Source organism: Macrosteles quadrilineatus, unplaced genomic scaffold, assembly GCF_028750875.1.
Source record: "Macrosteles quadrilineatus isolate MER2022 unplaced genomic scaffold, UCM_ALF_1.0 Scaffold_1__1_contigs__length_201487025, whole genome shotgun sequence".
NCBI lineage: Eukaryota > Metazoa > Arthropoda > Insecta > Hemiptera > Cicadellidae > Macrosteles > Macrosteles quadrilineatus.
Window position 1 is genome coordinate 2339781 of NW_026542594.1, and position 27298 is coordinate 2367078.

A 27298-nucleotide genomic window follows, 5' to 3' on the forward strand; every position below is an offset into this window, starting at 1 on the left:
TGAAGATTCAGCTGATCCTCCAATGACTTCACACGAGCAAACACCTTCATATCATCGACGAACATCAGGAACTTGGAGCTGATTACACTTTTTATATCATTCACGAAGAGATTAAACAGTAATGGGCCCAAGTGAGACCCCTGTGGCACACCATCAGATACTGAACGTAGACAGGTTGTCCAAATTAGAGGTAAAATGTCACTTGAATTGGTTTTGCAAGCTGGAGTTCCGCAAGGCTATCGGTCCTTTTGGACCGATTCTGTTTTTAATCATGGTTAATGACCTTCCACATAATATTGTAAATTATGATACAATAATGTTTGCAGATGACAGTACCTTTAATACTAAAGCTTTGGATTTGCTATCTGTTGATATCATGTCTGATACATTGCAAAGTACAATCACTTATTTTAAATTGAATAAATTCACAGTTAATGAAACCAAAACTCAAAATGTTACTTTCAGTTTGAATAAATATTCCCCAGATGAGTCCGAAGAGAAATGTATCAAACTTTTAGGTTTGAAAATAGATCTCAATCTAACCTGGAGTAACCAAATAGACCACGTATGTTCAAAACTGTCCAGAGTTATATTTTTGTTATCAGTGTTAAGATTTCATGTTCCTTCAACCTATGTTACCAATGTCTATTATGCTTTGTTTCGCAGTGTCATCAGTTTTGGTTTAATTCTATGGGGTAATAGCTCAAGAATTGATGAAGTACTGATTTTGCAGAAAAAAGGCTATTAGAATAATGACAGGGTTAGAATTGAACGCTCATTGTAAACCTCTTTTTGCTGAACTTAAAATAATGACAATGACTGTGATTAATCTATATATTTTCATGTTATGTGTCTATAGTAAAGAAATAGAATGTACTTTCAACAGAGATGTTCACAAGTATAACACCAGAGCACAACATAAGGTCCATGTTCCTAGAGTTAGGTTAGGTAAAACTCAAAAGAACCATGTAGTTATAGGTTTAAAAATGTTGAATCACCTTCCTTATAAGTTAACTTGTCTACCCTTAAAAAGTTTTAAATGTAAATTGAATTCTCTTTTAACATCAAAGCCTTTTTACAGCATTAAAGATTTCTTTGAAAACAAATTCAATTAGGCCTAGTTTTTATTGTTAATGTCAGATGTGCTGTTTGTTTTTTATTGTCTAATGTTAAATGTATGTTTTTATTGTTGAATCTCCTGTTACCGCCCATAACAATTTTAAAATTTTTTGTACTATATTGTTGAGTTTCATTTTGTTATTGTGACTTTTTTAACTGTTAAAATTTTATGTACTGTATTGTTGACATTTGTTTATATACTTATATTTTTTTTAAACAACTTCTGTGATAGAAATCTAAAGACGATTTAAAGACTGCTTCTTATAATGGTTGTTTTCTTAAGACAAGCAATTCATGTTTGATAAATTGTACCTGACGATGGCCTATACATTTTTGATTTTTGTAATGTTTTCGGCAATAAATGTTTCTGATTTCTGATTATGCTGGATCGCGAACTCGTTCGAGTAAACGTAGGTTTACACGTTTGTACCAAATTTAATCAAAATCGGATCATTTTTGCTCAAGTTATCGCACTAACGGACACACACACACACACACACACACACACACATATATATATATATATATATTAGTAATTGAAATAAATAATTAAACATTTAGTACCCTTTAACTTAAAGGGTACTAAATGTTTGATTATTTATTTCAATTACCAATAACTCCTCTAATCAATTACTAATTAAGTTAAAGGGTACTAAATGTTTAATTATTTATTTCAATTACTAATAATAAAGTAGCCCTCAATAGTGAACGATATATTTATTCAATATATATATGAATTTGAACGGATGGTGTTTTTGGCCTCTAGGGACCTCAAAATGAAAAATCAAATCGGTCCCGGGTCCAGGTCTTGCCATGAGTACTACACTTCTCATCCCATTGTAAATTTTGAAGCACGTTTTTCGTGTCTAATTCATGTACGTGACACAAAGGCGCTAGTGTCGATGAAACTTTGTTTCAACTATTTTAGGGTTAATTTCTTGATTTCTGCTTTACTGTTTGGTTATATAACTAGGGGACAAGTTATTGTTTATGATTAGATCGTATTATTTGGTTAAACGAGGGTTTAAATGGCTGTAATAACGGGAAACAAATTGTAAACAAAACACGACCTCTACATAAACCGTACATGAACTAACAATAAAATTGTCTTCAGCTGTTCCATAAGGATGAGAAATCTACTAAGGGAGTATGTTTTATCTATGGTACTACCTAAGGGAGTATGTTTTATCTATGGTACTACCGTGGTACTACGGTAATAGAATAGCTTATTCCCCATAGGGGAAATTCGCTAACATCCTCATGGCTTTTTGTTCAGCCTGTGAATGCCTGCGAAAGAAAGAAGAATACTGACCTCCCTGAACACCTCCAACTCCAACCAATACCATACCTTATTCTTCTGCTTCTCTTCACTTAGTTTTTTTACTAACGAAACAACGAAAACGAAAGAAATAAAAAAAAAATTAAATCTTTCAAATCTTTCAATTTCAAACATTTTGTTAATTTGTTTGGTATTTCTTTTCTATTTTCTTTGTTTGAAATTATATAAATTGTAGTAGTAGTGTAGAGTTGTTGCATACCGGATGATAATTATTAACTATACGGATTTAGTTTGGAATGGCTTGATAAAATATAATAGATTTATTTATCTAACTTGTTTCGTTTCATTAAATTTGACTTTTCCGTTAGATTACAAGTAACTTAGGCCTAGGTAAGTAAGTACAGTATTTCATACCATTAGACAATATATTTTAAGATAATTCGTAGTAATATCTACAAAGTCTAGGCCTGGCTGCTATACAGATAGTAACTAACCTAACAAAAGCTAAAGGATTTAGATTTGTTGTTTGTTCTAGCTGAAGTATATGGCACAAAGTCACTTTATTATTGGTTTTTTTATCATATTGCCTAGGGAAATCAATAGAAGCCTAACACCTTAGAAAGTTATGAGTCAGCCTAGTCCTAAATGTTTGTATTGTAGTGAGTTTTCTCCATAAGGAAGAAGCTATTACCATAGACTAAGCTATTACAGTAGGGCCCTAAAATAGTCTATCTCGAATCTGAAAGTGATAGCCTATGTTCAAAATTCGAGTTATTTTGGTAAGTACTTGATACTTACTTGATAATTGAAAGTCTCTTGGAAGCACTGATGTGCCGTGGTCGTCAGTTTGTTGATGGCCTAGTCATTGAAAAATTCTTCCACAGAATAGTAGCCTAAGGCCTCTTGAGAAGGAAGTCTTTTAATTTGGTTTTAAGGACTTTTCCATCTTCTATACTTCTTAGTTCAATTTGAACTTTATTGAAAACTTTAATACACATGAATCTTAGTCCATTTTTTGCTAGGCTAGATGACACTTGAGGTACAGTACTTGTAGATTATTCCTCTGGCGAGTGTTGTAGTTGTGTATATCTAAATTCTTGCTGAAGTTTTCAGGCTTCCTGTTGACCATCAGTGCTGACTCCAGAATGAAAAGGGCTGGTAGGGTCAGGATTTTAGATTCTAAAAATAGTTCTTGGCAGTGTGCTACTTATATAATTTTTGTTGCATATTATTCTAATGATGCGTTTTTGTAGCAGGAGAATACGTTGAGCAAGTGGGCTGCTGCCCCAAAAGACTATTCCATATTTGATGATGCTATGAAAACAACCAAAATAGACCTTCATGAGTATGTCTTTTTCAACTAGGTTTTGCAAGCGTCGCGCCATATAACATGTAGCTGTGAGTCTTGGTATCAAACTTTCAATGTGTTTCTGCCATCTGAGGTCTTCACTGATGGTAATGCCTAGATATTTGATATGGCTGTCAATGGAGACGCTTGCGCCTTCGAGTCGAAGCAGTGGTGAACTATCTGGTTTTTTCCTGTTGTAAAATTGTATGGCTTTTGTTTTCCCTTTATTTAGCAATAATTTATTTGTATCGCACCATTCACTCATCAGGTTTAAACCTTCTTGGGCTTTGGTCTTGAGTAGTTCCTCATTCTCACAGTGAAACAGGTGGCTGATGTCGTCAGCAAACATCCATTTATTACCAGAAGTTAATTACTCAGGCAAGCCGTTCACATAAAGGAGGAACAAGACCGGGCCTAGGTTCGAGCCCTGAGGCACGCCTGTGTTGATGGGAGGCGAAGTTGCAGAACGAAAATTTCGGATTAGCCCATCCTGACTTGAGTGTCGTATGCTTACTATCTGTTTCCTATTTTTCAAGTATGTGGCTATCCAGCAAAGAGGCTTGCCACTTATACCCATTGACCTACGTTTCTGGAGTAGCGTTGAATGTGAAAGCAAATCGAATGCCTTTGTCATGTCGTAGAATACACACAACTGTTCGCCCATCTCATCCAGATTATCATACAAATTCATCAACAGGTCGAATATTGCATCAACAGTAGATTTATTTTTACGAAACCCATACTGATGGTTGTTCAGCAGATTTTTACTGTCCAGGTACAAAATAAGTCTTTTTAGGAAAATAATTTCAAAAATCTTAGAAAAGACACTCTGTACAGCAATTGGTCGGTAGTTTTTAAACAAGTCCTTTTCATTATTTTTATGTATAGGAACTACTTTTGATGTTTTTATCTTACTGGGAAATATGCCATCTTTGAATGATTTGTTGATGATCATTGGTAAAGCTATTTCTTCTTTACAAACTTTTAAAATACTACAGGGTACTTCATCGACACCAGCACTATTCTTAAGACTTATTTTGTTCATTATTTCCAATACCTCCTTCTCATTTGTAGGCCCTAACTGGAATCCATTTTCATGATCGAGTTGACTTTAAAGATCTATATCTACCGGTGTAACAGGTCCTGTTAATTTTACAATTTCCGACACAAAGTAATCGTTAAATATATTTGCTACACTGCCAGAGTTGGTAGTGAGCTCGTCATTGTTATTTAAACATACATTAAAACTATTTACATCATCATCACATGTTAAACTTTTAACTAATGTTCCAAGACTCTTTACTAGGCCTAATGTTTTTGGCGTTGTCAATTTTCGCCTTATAGCCTAGAACTGTTTCTTAGATTTGTTTAGCAAAGAAGTATGAGCAGTTTTTGCTCTGGTGTATTCATTTTTGGTTACATCATTTGGTGAATCTCTCGTCCGCCAGTACAAATCTTTTAAATTTTCCTCGGAATCAACAACTTCTTGATTACAGTAATCCATTTAGCATGTGACTTGTCTTTAATATTAAATAGTGACTTTGGGAAACAAATATCAAATATGTACATAAACGTAGAATAAAAATCTTCAAAACATTCATCAACACCTCTTGTTGTATAATTTCCCGGCCAGCTTTGCATTGACAATAGGCGTTTGAATAATTCTAGGCTACTGTGATTTATTTTTCTCTTTTCAATCTTCTTACAGTTATGGAGTACGCTTGCGTTTAGGTAAAACATTAAAATACTGTGATCGGAGAGGAGCGGGGGTAGTTATTCCTTATTATTTGTGACACTTACTCCTCCGAAACTACTGAACCGATTGTCATGTTTTTGGTGTCATTGGAAAGAGCGTAACGTGAAGTTGTGCAGGAAACTTTCTTTTTAGGGAAAGAATGAGAGAGTGAGGCCCTGGAGCCCTTTAAAGTTTCGTATTTCTCCATAAGATTAACATTGGAAACAAAAATTGTTATGAAACTTCAGCTGTTGTCAGAAATCAAAAGTGAGAAGAAGATCATATGTTAATTTTAAACAGTCAATAAGTTTGCTAATTTAACAGTTCGCTACAAATATTTGCTGACTTGGTTGAAATTCGTTTTAAAATAACGCCTGTAATACTTAGCAATTGTTCGAATTCGAGCAACAGGGACACTAGTCCTCTTTAAATTTTGTATCAAAAATCATCATAGAGCCGCGCCGACTTAAAATAGGTGAGCTTTACTAATACAAAAGTTTACTTTATTGAAATTATTTCATTCTTTTTAGAGCATTTGAAGTCGGTTGTATTTTTTTACAAAAATAAATTATTTTAATTTAAAACTCCTGTAATACTTTGCAATTGCTTGAGTAATGAATCCATAACAGCCCACAAATCAAGAAACCACAATTCACTTTAAGTTAGGATTTTTTTGTTTAAATTGGCTAGCTACAATAATTTTTAAATTGTCATCGGTTTTGTAAACCATCACCTTTAGCTAACTAGGCCTAGCCTAGATTTCTAGACAAATCAGTAAAACTGTAAACATGATGACCCGTCTACCAAAATTTGATTCAGCAACTTATCAGTATATTTTCTTTCTTAACTTATGGTATTAAAATATGGGACTAGTTCCTTAATTTATAAACAATTCAAAAATTAAGTTAAAGGAAAGATTGGCTTTTAGGTTAGCATTGATAATGGATGAATCAGCTATGGACATGACTAATGTATGCTCTTCAGTGAATAGAACAAAACCTGAGCTCAACTCTCCCAGAGACAAGCATGAGGTAAGATAAAACTTTGAATAAAGTATTTAACAATATTTATTAACCTATATAAGCTAGGTAGGTGAGTGGTTATCGTGCTTATCGTAAAAGTGAGTAGCTTTTTGATGTTTCGAAGCTGGACCCAGCTGTCCTTGAGTATTGGGCTTTTAATTATAGTCCTAGGTGGCAGGATGTCGGGGTGGCACCTTGACGGCTACTCGTAGGTTCTAAAAAACTACTTTTTTCAAGCGAACTCAAACTCAAAATCAATCGAGCAATGTTTAATTGGTAGTATTTAAACAGCTGGGAATCTGTATTCAGCCTAACCTATCAATAAAAGCGGCTCCAGACATGCGCCAATCGCCAAGTTCGTGCTGATATTTGACATTCGGTGATCTAATTGTATGTCTATTTGCCGATTAACGAGTACACGTCTACACACATTTGTTGTTTTCCAAGCAACTGTTCAATTCTGGAATAGTAAATATTCGTTCACTTTGATGTGTGCAAAAATATCGACAATGAATGGGAAATCACGAGCACGAATGTTTGCTGCTTGCCAAAAAGACAAACACCTATCCACACTACTCTTGATTCGGTGGGAGCGTTTCATAAACTCCAAATTTCACAAACTCCAACGCTTAAAATATTAAATAACCAGAGCGGTTCATAACCTCCAATTTTCATAAGCTCCAAATCTATAACATTCAAATAATCACTGTTTCACAATGTCCAAAATTCACAAACTCCAACGTTAAGATACCAAATAAACAGTGCGGTTCATAATGTCCAAATTTCATAACCTCCAACGGTACAGTCTGAGCCAGAAGTCTCTACAGTGGTTGCCACAGTCAGATAGCAGGCACCGTTCGCCAGCGCTCAACTACTGATTATACGTGCATTTTATGATTGAAGAACATTCAGCTGTGTGACTCAAATATGTGTTAGCACATAATGTGCAAATCAAATTTACATTTTTACATTTTTAATACCTTTAATTCAAGCTTTCAGCTGAGTTTCTTAACTGTTCCGTATCTCAATTAAAAAGCCAATTATTACATTACAAATATCGTAAGAGATTTTTTTACCGAAGAAAAATTTTAAAACATATAAATATGTTTTATAAGTATATTTTCTAATAGCTGTTAAAATTTCATAACGATTACATCAGTTGTTTTTTTTGTAATGTGTAAAAATAGCCCTTTGTTAGAAAAGTGCCGAAAACCTTGTACTTTATTCATTCTACCCACTAAAAGGATGAGTTTAAACTACATAAAAAGGTAGAGACTAACATACATAAACGCAGAAATACATTTTTATAAGTAGGATTTAACTTATACATCATATTGTAGGTATACTGGTCACGTTTCAATAAAAGCTCATACTCGAGTATTTACACTTTTTTACTCACAGCAGTCTCGTTTCTCTTTGCAACTTAATGTGGCTAGTTCAATAATGTTAAAGTTTTGACAAGGTGATAATTTATATTTTGATTTGCCTTTTCAGTGGAGAGCTAAGCACTGTATACCTTTTATTTACCAATAAAAATGCGTAATCACAAACAGTGGAGTCTTTGACTGTCGTATAAAATATTAAGGTATGAAGTTGTTGTTGTTGTAACGATTATTGCATATTCTATTTAAAAATAGTGTTCAATGTAAATAATTCAACCAGTTATTAGATAGGTACCTTTTATAGTTTTTAGATTCTATTTAGCAAATTTCCCTATAAGAAAGTACAGTAGCTATTACCGTAGGTGGCATTGTAAGACCTAGGCCCGGGACCGATTTACTTTTTGATTTTGATTATGTTAGCGTATTATATATATAGATTTCCGTAGTGGTTAATTATTCATGAGATTTACTTTCTGGAGAGAATTTGTAGAATAGTGTTTTATTAACTGTAAGGGTTTCTGTAATATTATTTATAATATGTTACCTTAAATTATCACTTACATTTCATTACACAGTTTAACTTTAACTAGTCTGAATTTCAATTTTTCAGTGAATATAAATTAAAATGTATGCAGCACTTAGCTCGAATTGATTAGGGGTTTAGGTTGGATAAGAAAAAGTACAGTCCAGCAAAAATTTCGCACCACGGCCTTGCTGGCGTTGCAGTCAAGAGGGAAGCTATCGTCAAGAGGAAACACCATACTTTGCAAAAAAATATATAGGCCTATTTTTTGTTTTGGTCAGAGAGGTTCTGCCTGTGGCTAAGTTGTAGCCAATAGTTTAATGCATAAAATAGCCTGTATTTTTTAATTGTTTACAAACAATGTTTCTGTAGATTGCTTAAACATGTAGGGCAATTTAGCATTTTGCAACGTGTAGAAAGAAACTACAATCGTACGCGTGCCGTATGGACTAATGTTTAATTACCTAAGGACAAAATAAAAATTAATTTATCTTTTACTGACTTTAAAAAAAAAAAATGCAAAATCGGCATGTAAACTGCGAACTTAATTAGGCCTTTTACCATCACTAACTTTAACAACAAAACCAAGATACCAGAAGACGCCAAATAAAATTTCAACACAAATCACTAATTTCACTAATTAATTATGGATTCAATATCAAATGGAAAACTCCTGCTTTGTTTTTATTTCAAAAACATTATAATGAGATGATATATTCTAAACGTTTCTGTAAACATTTGACGCTTACTTTAGTGTTTAATCAATATTTTGTTTAAAGTGGAATGACCTCAACGGCTACTCTGGAACTAACCTGAGAATTAAACTAAAAAAGTTCGTAGAGATAATATATTTTTTCACTAAAGCAATTACTATGACAAGTTCCAGTGAGCGGGATTTATTAATTTTGTTTGGAGAAGGTTTTAACTAGGTACATTCTGTTTCTCAAAGGAAAAGGGGTTAAAATCATATAGACTAGCATGCATAGTATGAATAAAGTACAGGGAAAACCTATAACAGTAATATTTTGAGGTAGTTTCCTTTTCTTTATATGCTTGTCAATGCTGGAGAAACGTAATTTCGTGATTAGTTTCGACAAATGGGTAATCAAACCCTAACCATGCACTGCAGTGGCAAAAATGTTAGACTAGAGCCGTTGATTAGCTTTTTCAAATATAGATGAATATAAACTCGTTAAATGTTTTAAAATAAAATCCATTGAATATAACATGTAATACTATCTAACAACTAAATGGCTAAAGAGGATGAAGAAGCAAATAAATAGGTATTGTAATGTGGTCTCAACCATGGTCTCAACTATGAACCCGCTGAACGTTTTAAATAGGCCTATTTCGATAGAATGTAAAGTCAATCGAACTTTTAGCAGGAATTCCACCACATAAACTTAGAATAAGAGTAGTTTCTATTTTTGTTTATATTATTATGACCAGAACCAAATCTAGGGTAAAGTTTAGTCAAAGGGATGCATTTACACTAATTTAGTTTACCTTTACGAAAGGAGTATAAAAGTAGAAATAATAACTGGGCCAGGTCGCTAATTCAGTGGGTTTTACCAAGAACTTAAATTATCTCCACATCCAAATAGGAAACTATGCCTTTTCATATTTCACGAAGACAATTTCCGAAATTACAATCGGGGAAGCATTTATATCAAAGAATTTTGTTAACTATAGACTACCGGTAAGCATTAAAATGCACAAACATACGCCTGTAAATTAAGTTACCATTCTTCGTAATGTAATGACATATTTGATGTAATATAATGATAATTAAATGCTAGAAACTCAGTTTCTATATCCTGTAAACTGATGCTGAGCCGGCCAAACTCCTAGCGCCAATGCCGCGCCAAGCGATTTTATGCCTATTTTTAATCGCTTAAAAATGATACAAGCAGGCTCCGTATCAAAAAAAGCTTCAAATAAAAAATAAAATTCATACTTTGATCTAAAACTTTGCCGCAGAAATTTTTTTCCTGACCAAAAAATAAAAAATTTCCTCACTTACTACATTTTTCATGTTTTTTATGGTGTTAAAAAACAATCATCTGTTTTAATTTGCCTAAATAAATTATAAAAATTATGTTAAGGTAAAAACTAGCTACATAGTAATGAGCACTGGTTTTTCCAGAAAAATAATATATCAATTTGAAATTTGTATGTTAACAAATAAGTGTAGCAGAGCAGGTTGAGTGAATGTATGTTTGTGTAAAACAGAGAGGTTCATTCGGCCCGTACGCCTCGGTATCCGGCCAATTCGATTGACTTACGGCAGAGACTGTACCGTTGGAGCTTATGAAACTTGGAGGTTATGAACTGCTCTGTTTATTTGATATTTAAAAGTTGGAGTTTGTGAAATTTGGACATTGTGAAACTGTGCTTATTTGAAAGTTATAGTTTTGGAGTTTATGAAGTTTGGAGGTTATGAAACGCACTGTTTATTTAATATTTTAGACGTTGGAGTTTGTGAAATTTGGACATTATGAACCTCACCCGATTCGGTGAGTCGCTGCTCGGTGTTTGGCGAATGGTGCATGTGGTGAGCCTTCTTTCTAAGTTATTTGTTTTTTACTCCCCCCCTACATATTGGCTTTGTATACCATTTTGTCATATATGTTTTATGGGGAAAGTACTGTTTTTTCGTCAAAATTTTCCAGTTTGAGCTTTGGGTGGACATATCCGTTTTGGGCCTCCCTGAACCCAAAAAAGTGGTTTCAAAGTGATGTCTGTATGTGTCTGTGGATGTGTATAGAGCTACAAACCCACACCTATGGTCCGATTTTGATGAAACTTGGTATGGGTAGGGTACTATTAATTCGTGGTCTCCAGGTTCATTAAAATTATTTAATTTCTATGGGTATTTTTCCATAAAACCCCATAAAAAAGTGAAAAATCAAATTTTTACAAAAAACAGCACACATGGTTTTGATTAAAATTTAGTAGGTTATAGCCCCTAAAAGGGCGCTGCCCTTTACTCAAGAGAGGGAAAATCAGGTGGTGTCAGCTCTCCGGGGAATCTGGGGGGTAAAGAATACCCCCCCAGATTAGAGGGGGGTCTGGACTACTCTCCTCCAGAAAATTTGGAAAAATTTAGCCTGAAAAATGTGTCTTTGAGCCATTTTCTCACCAGGAAATTGTATGATTTTCTTGTTAATTCAATGCTGAATTTTCATAGTTTTTGATACTTGCACTAGAAGTTGTTCAAATCAAAAAAGAAGATTTTATTTCATCATTCTTTTCTGAATGCTTTCCTTTAATTTTTATTGCATTGAATTCTCAACATCAATAATGTTGTACTAAATTGTAAAAACTACGGTTAAAATAATGATTTTTATATTACTTGCAGTTAATAACAAGACAAAAATTTATCTTTAAAACATTTTTGTTTCTAATATAATTTTAAAATGTTACATAAATTCATTATTACATAAACAGGACCGTCGCGTGGTTTGTTGGTGCCCGGGGAGGGATGTTGTCAGGAGGGTTGTCTCGCTGTCTGAGACATTATTGTCCTTTACAATCTCGGCAAAATCCTGAATATATCCATCGGTAACGGAAATATTGTCTTTGCTATGTACATTTAACATATACATTTTTTTAAATTGTTGCACTACTTTTGCTGTGGCGCCCTCAAAGCCACCGCTTTCGGGCACCTAGGGTGGTCACTTTATTAACCCCCGTGACAGCCCTATAAATTCGGCACCCGAGGAGAAGGAGGGGATACGGTATTCAGTAATTTGACCTTGAGCGGTGGCGCTGAGAAACGTCTTGTGTCCACGACAGTGTTATACAGGGTGTTAAAAAAAGGTGGGGACATATTTTACCTAGTGATTCCTTGGGTCTAAATTAAGAGAAAATCAAGAATAACATTTTTTCCAAAATCGCTTTGTTAACCAAATATCTGCCATTTTGTATTTTTTATATAAACATTTTTATCTTTTAATATTTTCAACCGATCTTTATGAAACTTTGTATTATGTTATGGTAGACAAGACCAGTGTCATAAAAAAAGGTCATCTCGATTCAACTTAAAATTTCAAAATGGCGGCCATTTAAAACTGTTAAACTCAAATTAGGCCTACTCGAAAATGACTGGTTTTATGAAAAAATGCCAAGAACACTTTTATTTAGCATTTTTAATTACCTATGAAACGATACCAAGTTCAAAAAGATCGAATAAGGAATAGCTGAAATATTACAATTTTTAGTTGTAAAATGGGGCAAACCTGACTAGCTTCTGCCTTATTCTACCCCATTTTACAACTAAAAATCTTAATATTTCAGCTATTTCTTATCTTCATTTTAGCGAATTTCCCTATAGGGAAGTAGCTATTACCGTAGGTCTCATGGTAAGACCTAAGCCCGGGACCGATTTACTTTTTCATTTTGATGTCCCCAGAGGCCAAAAACACCATTCGTTCAAATTTTTATATATCTATATATAGATATATATATATATATATATATATATATATATATATATATATATACACGGCCGCGCCCGGGAAGCCAGTCACATAAAATATACACTGGAAGTCAGTCAGTTGCACCCCCCAATATATTTCAAGACTATGATATATATATAATATATGTTGGTAAATATCTTAAGCCTAGACATATCTGAACGTATATATCTCTTTTTGTCTTAAAAATACTAAAATATAATTACGTAAAAAATGCTATGCTAATGCAGTCACCACCGCATTTGCATGGGAAAGCCAGTCACGTAAAATTTGTGCTGCTAAGCCAGTCACTATATATTTTACCGCATACCACGGGAATCCAGTCACTGAAAATCCACCCGGGTATCCCGTCACTTCAGTCACTTTCACCCCTGCCCTTCTACTTTGTGATATTTATTTGTTCTACAAGCTTGAAAATCCGCACCTCAAACAAATGGATTATGCTTCAGGCATTGAGCACTCTCATAACCCATCTTTCGCACTTCATTTTAATTAGTTGTCTTCCAGATTACTTAACAATTACTATTCTACAGATTAAATACCTAAATGTCAATGTAATCTTTGGTCGTCTTAATAGTCGTCCTGGCAACTGTGGATACAAATATGTACCGTACTAATTCGCAAGCGTAAGGTGGGAAGTTATTGCTTTATAGTCGCACAATTAGGCCTATTGTTGAGTCCTTGGAGGCAAGCGGCCATCTTGGATGATTTCAAAAAGCTGCAAAATTTATCGTCCAAAAATATTTTTCAAACACCAAAGTGTTTATAATTTAAATAGCTAGTATACTGTGGGATTAGAAATGTTCTTTGTAGTTTTGAATTATTCTCCAAGGGAGTCCATAAAATAAGTTAACGGTCACGGTCATCTTGGAAAAAGGCCAACTAATACGAAAACAATATCCTGTGTTGCGCGGGCCGTAGCACACAAATAGTTTTCCCGCCTCAAACAATCAAAGGCGTGTGGAACAAGGCAAAATTCTTGTCTCTTTTGTGGCGAGAGGTAGGGGCGAGCCTAACGGGTTCCATTGATGGGCTACCCGGCTACCGACCGACCTGGGGTAGCGACTAGCGAGCCAGTGGATGGTTAAAGGTTCTGCCGGTTATTTCCATCTTATTGCTGGTTCTCGAGCTTTTTGAGCTCGTTGTACAGTGAAATATTACTTCCCTATTTTATATAGCCACAATCAAAGCGATTTTTACAAGAAAGAATGAAGATATAGACTCAGTGATGTGTGGTTACTTAATTAAATCATGTTCCTTGATTGTTTACCCTTTTGTAAGAGCCAATAATCAATCAACTTATATTTCTTTATTTTTCGATTTATTATCTATATCAATTCAAGAGGTAGCCCTGTACCTGGTTAACAAATATACTGATTACATTTAACGTGTTTTCTTTGAGTTACGCCCCATGGGATTCCAAAGTTTCACAATGTTTACATTTTTTAAGAATGTAGATGACAGAATGTTTAACGAAGTCAGCTTTAAATGCTGTCAATAAAGTTCTTTGATTTTTCGGTCCAAAAGGTAGAAACGATTCGATTTGTGAAACTTTTAACTTTTGCTACGGGCCTGTTAATTGGAGATAGTGACATTCTTAATTTAAGGAAGTAAACGTATTAACATGACGTGTTTGGAGTGGGATTTGAAATATGTGACGTGTATCAAACTTTTTCTCTTCAAAATCCTCTCCGATGTAAAACACAGGTACGGCAGCTAGGTTTATTAGAATTCAAAAGTTTTTTAATTGTCCTCCAATGTTTAGAAATTATTTTTCGATCAAGTTGTTTAATGAATAAATAATTGTTTTGCCAAATTATGTTTCGAAAACAGGAACTAAAAATAGATCAGGAAATAGATATTTTAGTTCAGAAAACAAAGCCAATCAAATAGGCCTACGTACTTTTTAAATAAAAACACTGGTCAGATGGTTTTTAACTTTGCTGTTTATTTACTTCAATAAATTTCTAATAAAAATCACCACAGGTACTAATCTATATAAATAAAATTATAGTTTTGTCTGTACATTGCTCAGAATCATCAACTTTTAGATTATTTTTACGTTTTAAACATTCAAGAATCCGAAAAAAGTTTCATCTCAATTCCGTTATTATCTGAATCATCAATTATTATCTCAATTCCGTTGTTGTCTATCTTCCGTCTGTCACGGTCCAAAGGCCATTTTACGCGGCCTTCTCCTGAAAACGAGAGTACCTATCAAGATCCTCGAATCATTTTAATGTATTCACTGGATTGGCGAAAGTGTCTTTAGCTATTAAAATATGGCCTCGCTACTTTGTAAAAAAAACTTACGGACGTTTAAAACCCAATTTTGTGCGATTTTTGTCAAGTTTTCTCACAATGTTTATCACATAATCATCATATGAAATAGCGAACAGCTGTTCGGATCAAGATTATTTTTCTCTAGCTGTCACTGATATGTTTAAATTGAATATTGTTTAAAAATACCGCAATCATTTCAGATCAAGTTTCAAAAGCAAATCCAAACCAAGTTGGATTAAAACCGTTTTTCCTTACATAACGAATTTAATTAATCGCAAGTGCAATAATGTGTAGGGTAACCGTAAATGAAAATAGAGCATCTTTGTGTATAGAATTTCTATCGAGTTTTGGGTTTATAACCGGGGAAAAGACTTTGACTCAGTGTTCTATATGCCTGGGAAACTTACAATTTTAAATAAGCGTTACCAATAGCTTACATATAAGGTTTTAACTCGTTGACGACACTTCAATGGTGGTTGTGTAAAGTGTTTAGAGACAACTGCAGTGGGTGATTGTAACAGAGGTTTACGGATTATGCTCAAATCGTATTTCTAATGTGTCTTCTCAACGCTATGTGCTGCTCGCTGGACCATACGTCCAACAGACCAATTATCCATCTCTTGGGTTCGTAGGCTTAAACAATTATTCATAAGTTGGTAGCGCATATAACTCAGTGTTCCGTACGGACAGGCCAAGAGCACCTTTGATAGTGAAATTTCCAACCTGAATGTTTAATGGCGAGGTTGAGGTATAGTATTTTAACTATATATCGTTTGGTTAGTTAGGTAAGGTTAACCTAACCTAACTAACCAAACGATATATGGAATTAAACAATCGAATAATCAATATTACTAATTTAGTTGTTTGTGCCAACAGATATGGAAGTGTACCCCTCATAGATCTATTACGCATTTTTTTTTACTTGAAACTGTCAGATACTGTATTTGTTTGTATATAATAGTTTGGCTAGCATATCTGAAAATATGCAAACCAATAGTTTTTCTTTATTTAGGAAGGTTTCAACTGACCACTAGAGGATCCCCGTGCGTAGAACGGGCACACAGCTAGTAATTAATATTTAATTAATACATCTTATCTTACTAATATTATAAATGTGAAAGTTTGTGTGTTTGTTTGTTTGTTTGAAGTTCAATCACGCATTAACTACTGGCACAGAAGATATACTGTTTTTAATTTATAAATAATTTGTCATATTGTGCGAATCTTGGTGATTTGAATTTGGTGATTTGCTTTTTTCTGCTGTTTAGGTGCAGTGGTAGAACATTGTTATGGATATGGTAGATGTTTTATACTATATTATACCGTAAATTAAAGAAACGACACGACGAGTGTCGTTGTCAATAATGTCGTCTGATTCTGACTGATGTCAGATGTTACACTGAATCGGTCACAGGGATAATAATTAGTTGTAACCTACCACTAGCTTACCTAACTAAGTTTGAGTGTTGCTATTTGCAGTGTGGGATGATTGCACTGGACAGTTTAGCTATCTATTTCAGAAAAATAAAGTTTAAAATAAATCAAATTCTAGGATCTGTTCTTAAGCTGTGGCCGTTTTGAGATGGATGCTTTCAGAGTTCAGTTTAGCCTAACCTGAACAACTGGATTAGTAGCTTGACTTAGTGGTTCATCCATGTTTAGTTTATAAACACTAATCAATACCTAATCTAGATTATAGGTGCCTTATTCTACTCTGTTTTAAAACTAATATACATAGGCATAAGCTTTAATTTTTGTATTAAATACTGGGTGCATCATTAAGGTAACTCCGTTAGGTTGCTTTTTATAAATAAATAATTTCATAAATCACTGATACCCTATATCATCTAAGTGTACTCAGTACATAATGACACTCTCTCAAAAAAGTACTAATCCTAACCCAAAAAAATATAGATAGGTAGCTTTAGGCCTACAGAGGATGAGTGTTTATATTTATATCACTTATATTTATATGTCTGTGGTTAGGTTTTGGTTATGTTTGCCTTAAGATGGCTATAAGCTTAGGACTAGATATCAAATAAACTCCCAATTAACTTATAGTGCAGCCTAGCCCTAATTTGTCAGTGTCAATGAAATAGTGCAATATCAAGGACAACCAAACTTGGATATACAACCATGTTTATACCTAAGGTTCCTTTTTGGTACTCACCAACAAGGATCAACCGTAATTATTTTCAGTCAGAAAGTGTCCTGAGTTTCCAGAAAATTGTAACTTATTACATTTTAAAAATTAAGGGTAAATTAAACGTTTCGGTTCTGGTTTTGGAGCGAGTCCAAGTTCTTGCAGTGACTAATACTTCAAAGGAAGGAAGGTGGGAAGATTTTCATACTACTAATAGCCTTCTTTGAATTCAGCGTGAAAAATACTGGGTAATTTCTATAGTTTCGGCCATTTAGGGGAACCAAACAAATTTTTAAAAACTCTTCTATCTCATCATTTCAGTAAACTATGATATTATTATTTGAATAGAAGTTAAATGTCAAGAAAAAAAATACCGCAAATTATTATTTTTGGGATAGCATTACATTGACCAAGGAATACTCTCAAAGTGTAAAGTTTCCCGAACAAAGCTCGGTCCCCAGCTACTTGTCAAACAACGCAATAATGTACGTTATTTCATAAAATTTGTACCTGAGAAATGTAAAAATGGAAAATGCATTTCTCGTAAGTGTAAGCAAATCTTAAAATGATAGGATTTGTAATGACACGATCTTAAAACGAGCAATTCAGTATTCTTATTCAAAACACCAAACACCCGCCACTGGATCAAAATATGCCCGCACGGCGCAATCCGGCACGGTGGGAAGCCCCTCTCGTACAATTTAAATTACGTACATAAGCCAAAAATAAAAAAATATGATTTAGAACATTTCAATTTTTGTATACAGAATCCACTGTTTTTAAACTAACCTGACCAAAAAATAAAATAAAGTAGTAGCCGACAAAAAAAGTTCCGTGGAAATTTGCTATGTCACGTTTCATAAAACATTAAAAATAATCGACTTTATTTGAATATTTAAAATGAAGAGTACCGGGGGACCGAGCCGTGGCTCAGTATGTATATTTCGATTGTAAAAGCAATATAAAGGAAACTCGTGTTTTCTTTATAACTAATTTCGGCTTTTATTGTTTAAGTTTCAGTGGAATTTCAATTTACTATGATGTAACTTTAAATGGACAATGCAACACATTACTTTATTTTAATCTTACACATTTCTGTTATTGTAAACTAGCTGTTGTACCCGTGCTTTGCAACGGGAAGAGGACACAAAATAGAAACATTTTAATCTTTACATCTGTTGCATATAATAGTTACACATCCGACAACGCTTTTAGAAACAAAATTCAACTTTTATAGCCTTCATAGAAACGTTTAAGTTATATGACTTTTAAATCTGGTAAGTAGGGGATACCACTATTTTGGTTTTGATTAATTTTAAATCTTGTGTAGGCTGATATGAGAAAAAATTACCAAATCTTCGAATAAAACTTTGACATAGGCCTACATGATTTACCTTCATCTTACATATCTTTTGATTTATTATTGCCATTTTAAATTTCAATTTTGAAGTTGCAAAAATAATAATTATTAAATTTAAATGAACATTTTTTTCAAAATTTCACTCTTCTTTATATTAAATCACAAATCCTTCCATCTTCAGTTTCTTCACTCACAATAAATCATAGCAAAACTAAGTCAGCTGTTATAAACTTTAGAAATATTGCTGTGCCTTAGCAATACTGTTTTTTTGAAATATTAAAGAGACTATATCTATAGGTACTATAAGAAAATTTAAACAAATAATTTAGCATTAAAGACAGCAGACAAAACTAATATGATTATCAAAGCATCAAGGACTAAAAAATGTAATAGCAAATACAGTATATGTTTCATTGCATCTCCTGATTCTACTCTACAAAAATATCAACAAACAACTTAATATACAAACTCGTTCTTTTAATCAGTTCCATCGTCCATTGCCTTTACATTTTCACAATTACCATTAAGTAAACATAGATATTTCATTGATTTTAGAAACAAAAGAACACTGTGTACTGATTAGTTTTATGATATTTTCCTTGGTTTAATTGAGCGGAGCGAGCGAAGCTCTCTACACTCCTGCTTTTGTTTTACAAATACTCCTCCTGAACGGCTGAAGCGATCTGCACGAAATTAACAACACAGTCATAGTACCCAACCATGGGAAGGTATAAATCTGAAATGGTACAAATCGGACCCCTACATGAATGCAAACTTTTAGAAATTTAACATGGGCCTTATGGGTTAATTGGTCGCCATGGCATTATTTGCGAATTAACACTAAAAAGTAAACAAGAGCCTCGACATATGTTAGTCAACAAATCTAACACATTATAAATACAGTACAAAAGAAAAAATCTGATGAATACTAAAGAGCATATTAGTCTATTGCATGTAATACGAACTGATTAACAATCCGTTCTATATTGAGTGATTAAAATCATGCCGTTTATATTTAATTGTATAATCGTTCTGTTCTTTTTAACAACAATGAATAGTCAACTACTTAGGCCTAAGCCTATGTTGCGTCACAGAAAACATACTCGGTTATAGTAGTATGTTTTCTGTGGTTGCGTGGAGAAGTATAGATAGGATATACAGGATATAAATAGGAATGCAGTATACAAATAGGAATTCCATTACGGTGAACCGAATATGTGTTATTTGCCACCAGTGTCATTTGCCACCACTCTAGGATTTGTGTCATTTGCCACCACTTTATACCTGGCTGGGTGAGTCATCAGCCCCAACCCTAGTCCGTGGGTCATCACCCCTCTAGGCACCGGCCGATGGACCAAGGAATACCTATAATTCACACTCTTGCAACATTTTTATGGTAACAATTCCAACACTCTCTCTAGGAGTAGGGAAATACATGACGGAAACGCTCATTCCTATCTGTGGTTTTGTAGTGTGTTACAACATAGTTAGTGCTGTTCTCACCAAGTTTTGCAAAGTGTTAGTCTAATTTATTTATTTATTTATTCGCTTAAAACGTTCATAATTATTTGAAAATCTACATGAATTAAGCTTTCCAACGACCCACTAATTAATAAATCGGTCCAGTAGAACTCTAGATTTAGTTTTACAAAGATTTTCAATGTTGAATTATATATAAGTAGATGCATATTTCACAAGAATGACATCACAGTTAAATTAATCTTTAATAGAAACTATATCTAAAGCGGCAAAATAAAAATGTAAACTAATAACGTACTAAATAAAACCACATTCAATCAACAAATTAATTTAGACGATAGACGGACTTGGTTAACATACATGTTTTTAGTTGCTTAATTTTAAGAAGTTATCAGGCAGAATTTTACACAACATAATACCGACATGAAGGATTCTTTCCAAAGAACTTCAAGATAACTTATGATAACAAAACACAGTTTTTAGGTCTGTTGTTTATCCCATAACTGTTACATGAACCTAACGTCTCAAAGGAATAATTTCAATATATTTTATGATCTTTTTAGAATGTATATGTAATTTTTAAACATTTATAATTTATTCTTTGCACTTTTTCTCCAAACTTACTCGTTTAGGAGCTATATCATGATGAATGTAACCAAAAGCTACTTTATTCTAAATTGTACACGTTGTAACTCCTTTACGTAGCTTTACAGAAAAAATTAAACTGAAAACATTTTTAAAATTACAGTCTAAAATCGTCATAAAATACAAGGTGTCCGATAAGAAATTTTTAAGTTAAATATTGAAAATATCAGACTTTAAAGGAAGAGAATTCATATTTTTGAATGTCATAAGATAGTAGTTGAAATTCCCCATATAATGTTTTCTCTAAATCGAATAGTTTCTGAGATTGCATTTAAGTTCTTCACCCTGTATATTCGCAGAATACTTAACACTGAAACTGCGTCTTTTCAAGTATTTTAATGGGATTCAATCTCATTGATGCGTTGTATACTGCGCCAAATGTTATTTTTGTATTATTTATCTAATCTTAGGCCATGTAAGGAATATTCAAATAGCTTAAAATACCTTAACATAGATAGGCCTATACTGTTTAACTTGCGATTATGTGATTTTGGACTCAAAATGTGCGTTTTCTTTTGCCGAACAAGATGGTAAAATTAATTTTCACAATTCACAGTTGTAACTGGAGTTATAAACATTTATTTAATATCCAAAAATATATAAGTACATCTACATGGTTATGACGGCCACGGCGGGAATTCCAGGAACTGACCCTACTGGTGGCAAATGACACTGGTGGCAAACGACACTGGTGGCAAATAGTAGGACACCACGTGGACCAGACGTACCATTGACTTTAGAATCTGTAAATAGGCATTCCATTTATGCGAACCAAATATATAATTGGCATTGGATACTGCAAGTAGACATTTAATATATGAGAACCAGATGAAACATAGAATATGGTTCATGCAAGTAGACAATTCATTCACTTAATCCTGACTTATGATTGACTTTGGATACCTACTGCAAACAGGCATACTATTTAAAATGCGAACCAAATATATCATTGACATTGAATGCTGGCTCCGCTCAATATTGCTATCAGACAACTGCATTGTACACCTAGTTTAATCAGTGGTTTGTAAAAACACAAATAATAAATGTATCAAATAAAGTAAATGTGAACTGAAAGCTGTGTTAAGATAAAAAAGAGTATTTTGTATTAGCATTTGATAATTAAATATAGTTACATACAGGGTGTTCATTTGAAAACTTTCCATATCTGTTGTGTGCAAAGGTAAGGCTTTTAACACTTATTTGTTCTCAATTCCCCCTAATTTGGACATGCCAAATCCAATAAAATTATTTTCAATTTTGAAAAATGTCCCAAAAGGGCCCAATTTGGGGGGTAGGGGTGCTATTTGAGAAATTTTCAAATGTAAACATGGGTTGTGTGATACATCAATTTAAAGCTCTAATCACCCCGATCATTTTGGTGCAAAAAAAGTTTAATTATCTTTAACCGTATTTACAGGGTGGGTCAAAACGTTTTAAAAAGGACTTTGAAGTTAAGTACCGTGTTACCCTAACTACTGAACGGAACAGCGCCAAATTTCTTTCCAAGCTTATTCTTGAGCTACTCTTTAAGATAACTTGTAGTAAGGGCATTTTCCATGTTATTTTCTAATTTAAAAAAAATCTCAAATTTGAAGAATAAAAGAAAGCTGAAAACTCAAAATTCTTAAATAGCAAGGTATGACAAATTCCATACCACGTGAAAGGTCCTTTTTTAACAAACATTTTACGTATTTAAGTTTTCTTTCTATCTCTTACCGTTTAAAAATTGCAGTAGAAAAACATAATTTTCTATGGTAAAATTGTAACTAGTTTTCTAATAAAACAGCCAAAATTCGTCTCTAGACACATTAAATGGTGCAATAACAGAAGGAAACAATTCATAATTATTTTTAGGCAGATAGGCAAACAAGTCATTACGTTTTACTTTGTGAAAAACAAGTTTTATAGCTGATGAGAGAAACCCAAGCGTGGGCCACTTTCTGTAGTACCATTGACTAGTCAATGGTAGTACTAATTTCAAAAGTACCATTTCCTGTAGTACCTAATCAAATATGGTGTAAACTTAAAAAAATAGACTTTATTTTTACTTATTGGTCATAACAAAAGTGTTCCAGGATAACTGCAAAGTGTTTAACAATAGATATCCAGGTATAACATTGAGTCATATGGCTGTAAATGATTTAGTTAGGAAGTTTTCTGAAACTGGCTCAGTTACCAATGAGAAAATAACAGGATGAAGGGTCCAAGATGAATTCTGACACACGTAAAAGTAGTCGATCAATTTGTTATGAATCCTGCTACATCGTTGTACAAAGTGCAATGTGTTTTATTAGAAAACTAGTTATAATTTTACCATAGAAAATTATGTTTTTCCACTGCAATTTTTAAACGGTAAGAGATAGAAAGAAAACTTAAATACGTAAAATGTTTGTTAAAAAAGGACCTTTCACGTGGTATGAAATTTGTTATACCTTGCTATTTAAGAATTTTAAGTTTTCAGCTTTCTTTTATTCTTAAAATTTAAGATTTTTTTAAAATTAGATAATAACTTGGAAAATGCCCTTACTACAAGTTATCTTAAAGAGTAGCTCAAGAATAAGCTTGGAAAGAAATTTGGCGCTGTTCCGTTCAGTAGTTAGGGTAATACCGTACTTGACTTCAAAGTCCTTTTTTAAAACGTTTTGACCCACCCTGTAAATACGGTTAAAGATAATTAAACTTTTTTTGCACCAAAATGATCGGGGTGATTAGAGCTTTAAATTGATGTATCACACAACCCATGTTTACATTTGAAAATTTCTCAAAAAGCACCCCTACCCCCCAAATTGGGCTCTTTTGGGGCATTTTTCAAAATTGAAAATAATTTTATTGGATTTGGCATGTCCAAATTAGGGGGAAATGAGAACAAACAAGTGTTAAAAGCCTTACCTTTGCACACAACAGATATGGAAAGTTTTCAAATGAACACCCTGTATATACAACAGATTTTAGAAAACCAAAAATCAACGTACAATTTAGTTTTTGATGATATTCTTTAGTTTAGTTTAAGCATAAGTTTAGCAAAACACAATAACTTAATTTACCAAAATATACATATAAAAAACAATGTGATGTGCAAGTTATGTTAAGTTAATCTAACACATGTTAAGCAGTTTCAATTTATTTAAAGTAGCCTCCAAATTCATACAAACCATCTATACATTGTAATTTTCATACTGTTTCCATGAAAACATATCAATAACATTATTTTCATAACTTAGACGCTTTGAGTGGGGCCTTGAGTTGATACAGCAACGGTTATAGAATCTTTTTTTTTCTATAATCATTGACATAGTTTTAGAATAAATAATCCATGATAAAAAGTTAGATTAAAATAAACCTACCTCATAGTTATGGAAAATATTATATTTAATTTCTTTGTATCAGCTGTATAAAATTGTGAAATATGCAGTTTAGCAGTTCTTCTTGTTTACATTTAAATGTCAAAGCAAATGTAAACAAACATTGTTAGTGTTCTCATCACAGCCATGGAGACCAATCAATATTTACTTTTAAAATGTGCACCTCAGAATTTTTAAAGCCAAAAGGGCAAAGCCTACGGTCAGTATCGAAATGTGAAAAGTCCTATAATGGTCCTTGGTATGGTAGCTATATTTTTGTATAATTTAAGCCCAGTTGGTTCAGTAGTTTTTGCACCTATTAGTAATACACATACAGACAGACACCATTAGATTTTTATATAATAGTATAGATAAATCATAGAAATTAAAAAAAAATAAAAGTAGTATTTTTTTAAATACGTTCTTAATGAATGAATTAATATGCGATCACAGGTTAATACAGTAGCAATCAACTACACAGCATTAAAACAGCACAGTGTATGTAAGGGGTGTGATTTATTTCTTGGTACTAAATTAAGTCATTCTTCAAGTATAAGTAAAACTTCAGCATGGGCATACTCTCTAACGTACTATCATATGATGGATTAGCTGAAGGCAGATAAGTCCGATTCAAGCTTATATTGCTTACTATAAAGATTGTTGTAATACAATTAACTTTAACTAGTGGTCGTCCAGTGGTCGAAAACTCGACCAAAAATATGTAATGTACAGGTTTCAAATGATTTAGGCCTAAAACTTTTTTTCCCCGTGTGAGTAACTAAGGACTTCTGGATAATTTAAATATGATATTTATATGTTTCTTACTCAGGAACAATGCCGTTCCGGGACACTATATAAATGGACGTTAACGTGATTATAAATTTGCATTTTACATAGTCAAAATACAATAGGTATTGCGCAACCGTGATATGTGAAGTCACCTTGGTTTACTAATAAAAACTACACCGTATGCTTACTCAAACAAAACAAAACTTGCTTACTGTACAGCAATAAATCACGTAAAGAACAAAACAAAATGAAAATGTAGACTAGAAGACTACTGATACCGTAGTCATCCTAGGCTACTACTACATGATGTTTCAGAACAGAAGTATGGGGATAAAAATATTAAATAACTCATAAAACACCATAAAATCATAGTACTGTACTTAAGTCTTTCTGGTAATAATAACAATGATAAAAATAAGATAAAGATAAAAATGACCCCTCTTATTATTTCTCTTTATTCTATTCTTTCTTTGGTTTCTCTACATCCACAAGTTGTCATGGTTACTAATCACCCAACGACCCAACCACAAAATATTGTAGTGTTGTGACAGCAGACAGAAGCAGACGATTGTCAGTATGTCAGTGTCGGTGCAAGATTGTCAGTGTGTAGGTGCGAGCGTATAGGTTGACCTTGACGATACTGATCGATATTTCTCCGTTTTGCTTCCATCTTATTTTTGTTAAATTATCTGTAATATTTCAATAATTGGGAACCTACTGCACATAAAAATTACCGTAAATAGTTAAATATATCGTTCATATTGCCATAATATTAGACTGAAAAACACAGTTAATAAAACATTTTCTTGGGATTTGTGAGGTTATATAATATATAGGCATCATGATGATGCGACTCCAGTTAAGCGAGGTTCTACTGTATTTGCAAGTTAAAGTTACAAATAGAAAACCCATTATGGTTTGTATTCAATGACCGATGTATTATACAAAATAAATTATAACTTATTTTGATATTAATCAGCAGCATTTATTACAGCTTGCAGCACTTATTGGCATACATATATATCCCAGTTACTATCAGTAAAAAAAAAAATAAAACACAAAATTGTGTGGCCATTCAATTTTTATAAACACAGTGTTAAACATTTGACTCTGCAGAATACGGAATGGTAAAGAGTGTTTGGTTTCAAGAAAATAAAATAAAAAATAGTTTAACCTGCTTTACTATTTATTTTGAAAAATAATAGATAGGAAACCATAAGGATAGGTATGGGATTGAACTGAAATAATTGCAGGAAAACTTAAATCGTAAAGTCCACAATCTGTACATTGTTAGAGAGCGAGAGAGAGAGAGAGAGAGAGAGCGAGAGAGAGAGAGAGAGAGAGATTTGATAAGGAATCTGAAAAGTAAACAAATAATCGTTTCTGGCGTTCGTTATATTGTACCCCCTCCCCCCCGTATTTGCACTCGTGACCACTTTTTGTTGCTTCCTTATCATTCATCCGTCCCAAAATATAATTCCTGTAATAGTTTGTTTGTAAAATTGAAATTATTATAAAAATATTTTATCTTTCGAGTGTAGTTTCATGGTTATTCTTATCAGATAGAATAATATCGTTGTCATATGTAATAGTTACTCCTTCGCGTTACGCAATTGCGTAAAAAACAGTTCCAGTATCTCGGACAAGATTCACGTATATTTCTCGAGATAAAGAAAATCCGTATAGTTCCCGGTCCGTGGAAACACTGTAAATACTAGGATAAAAAATATTGTATAAAGGAGAAGTTGACTAAAATTTCAACTGAAGGTAAAAAAAAACAAAATAACTTAAAATATGAGATGATGAACGGGTTGGATCAAGATTCAACCAATTATAATTAATTAATATTCGACGATCCTTATTAGAGGTGCATCATATTTATTTGGAGTATGAACATGTTTAAACATTAACACGTAGTTAATCACTATCCCAACACAAATAGTAACAAGGAGTAAACGAAGGTTACAGACCGCTGGGTTTTACCGCTACAAAGTAGGGTAGGGTGCCGTACTGGCTACACTACTCCACGATAGAACACACGATGAGACAGTCTCCGCATTGGTATTGCAGTTACGCTTATCGTACGTATAAAGTGCACGGGAAGCCATACCTGACTGGCTTATGGGAGAGCTGACTGGCTTTCGGGCGGGTGACTGCCACACCGAGTACATTACCAGCGCACTGACTGCCAAACCGGGTGGGCACAAAAGTATATATATATATATATATATATATATATATATATATATATATATATATATATATATATATATGTGTGTGTGTCCATCTGCACGATAACTTGAGTAATTTTTGTCCGATTTTGATAAAATTTGGTTTGAAGGTGTAAGACGGGATAAACTTGAATGAGTTCG

General features: G+C 33.2%; 1 protein-coding gene across 2 annotated transcripts in view; it reads left to right on the top strand.

Moving 5' to 3' along the window:
• The window catches only part of LOC129005787 (protein Spindly-like), a 200894-nt gene that overhangs the window by 116726 nt on the left and 56870 nt on the right, over window positions 1–27298 (top strand). The window contains exons 1-2 of one of the 2 annotated variants that reach the window (XM_054434820.1): window positions 2573–2788; window positions 6410–6512. In XM_054434820.1, coding sequence (XP_054290795.1) covers window positions 6423–6512 — 90 coding nt within the window. In that variant the 5' untranslated portion in view covers window positions 2573–2788; window positions 6410–6422. Of the gene's footprint in view, window positions 1–2572; window positions 2789–6409; window positions 6513–27298 lie in introns of those variants that run through there. The other variant, XM_054434891.1, reaches the window with a different exon arrangement.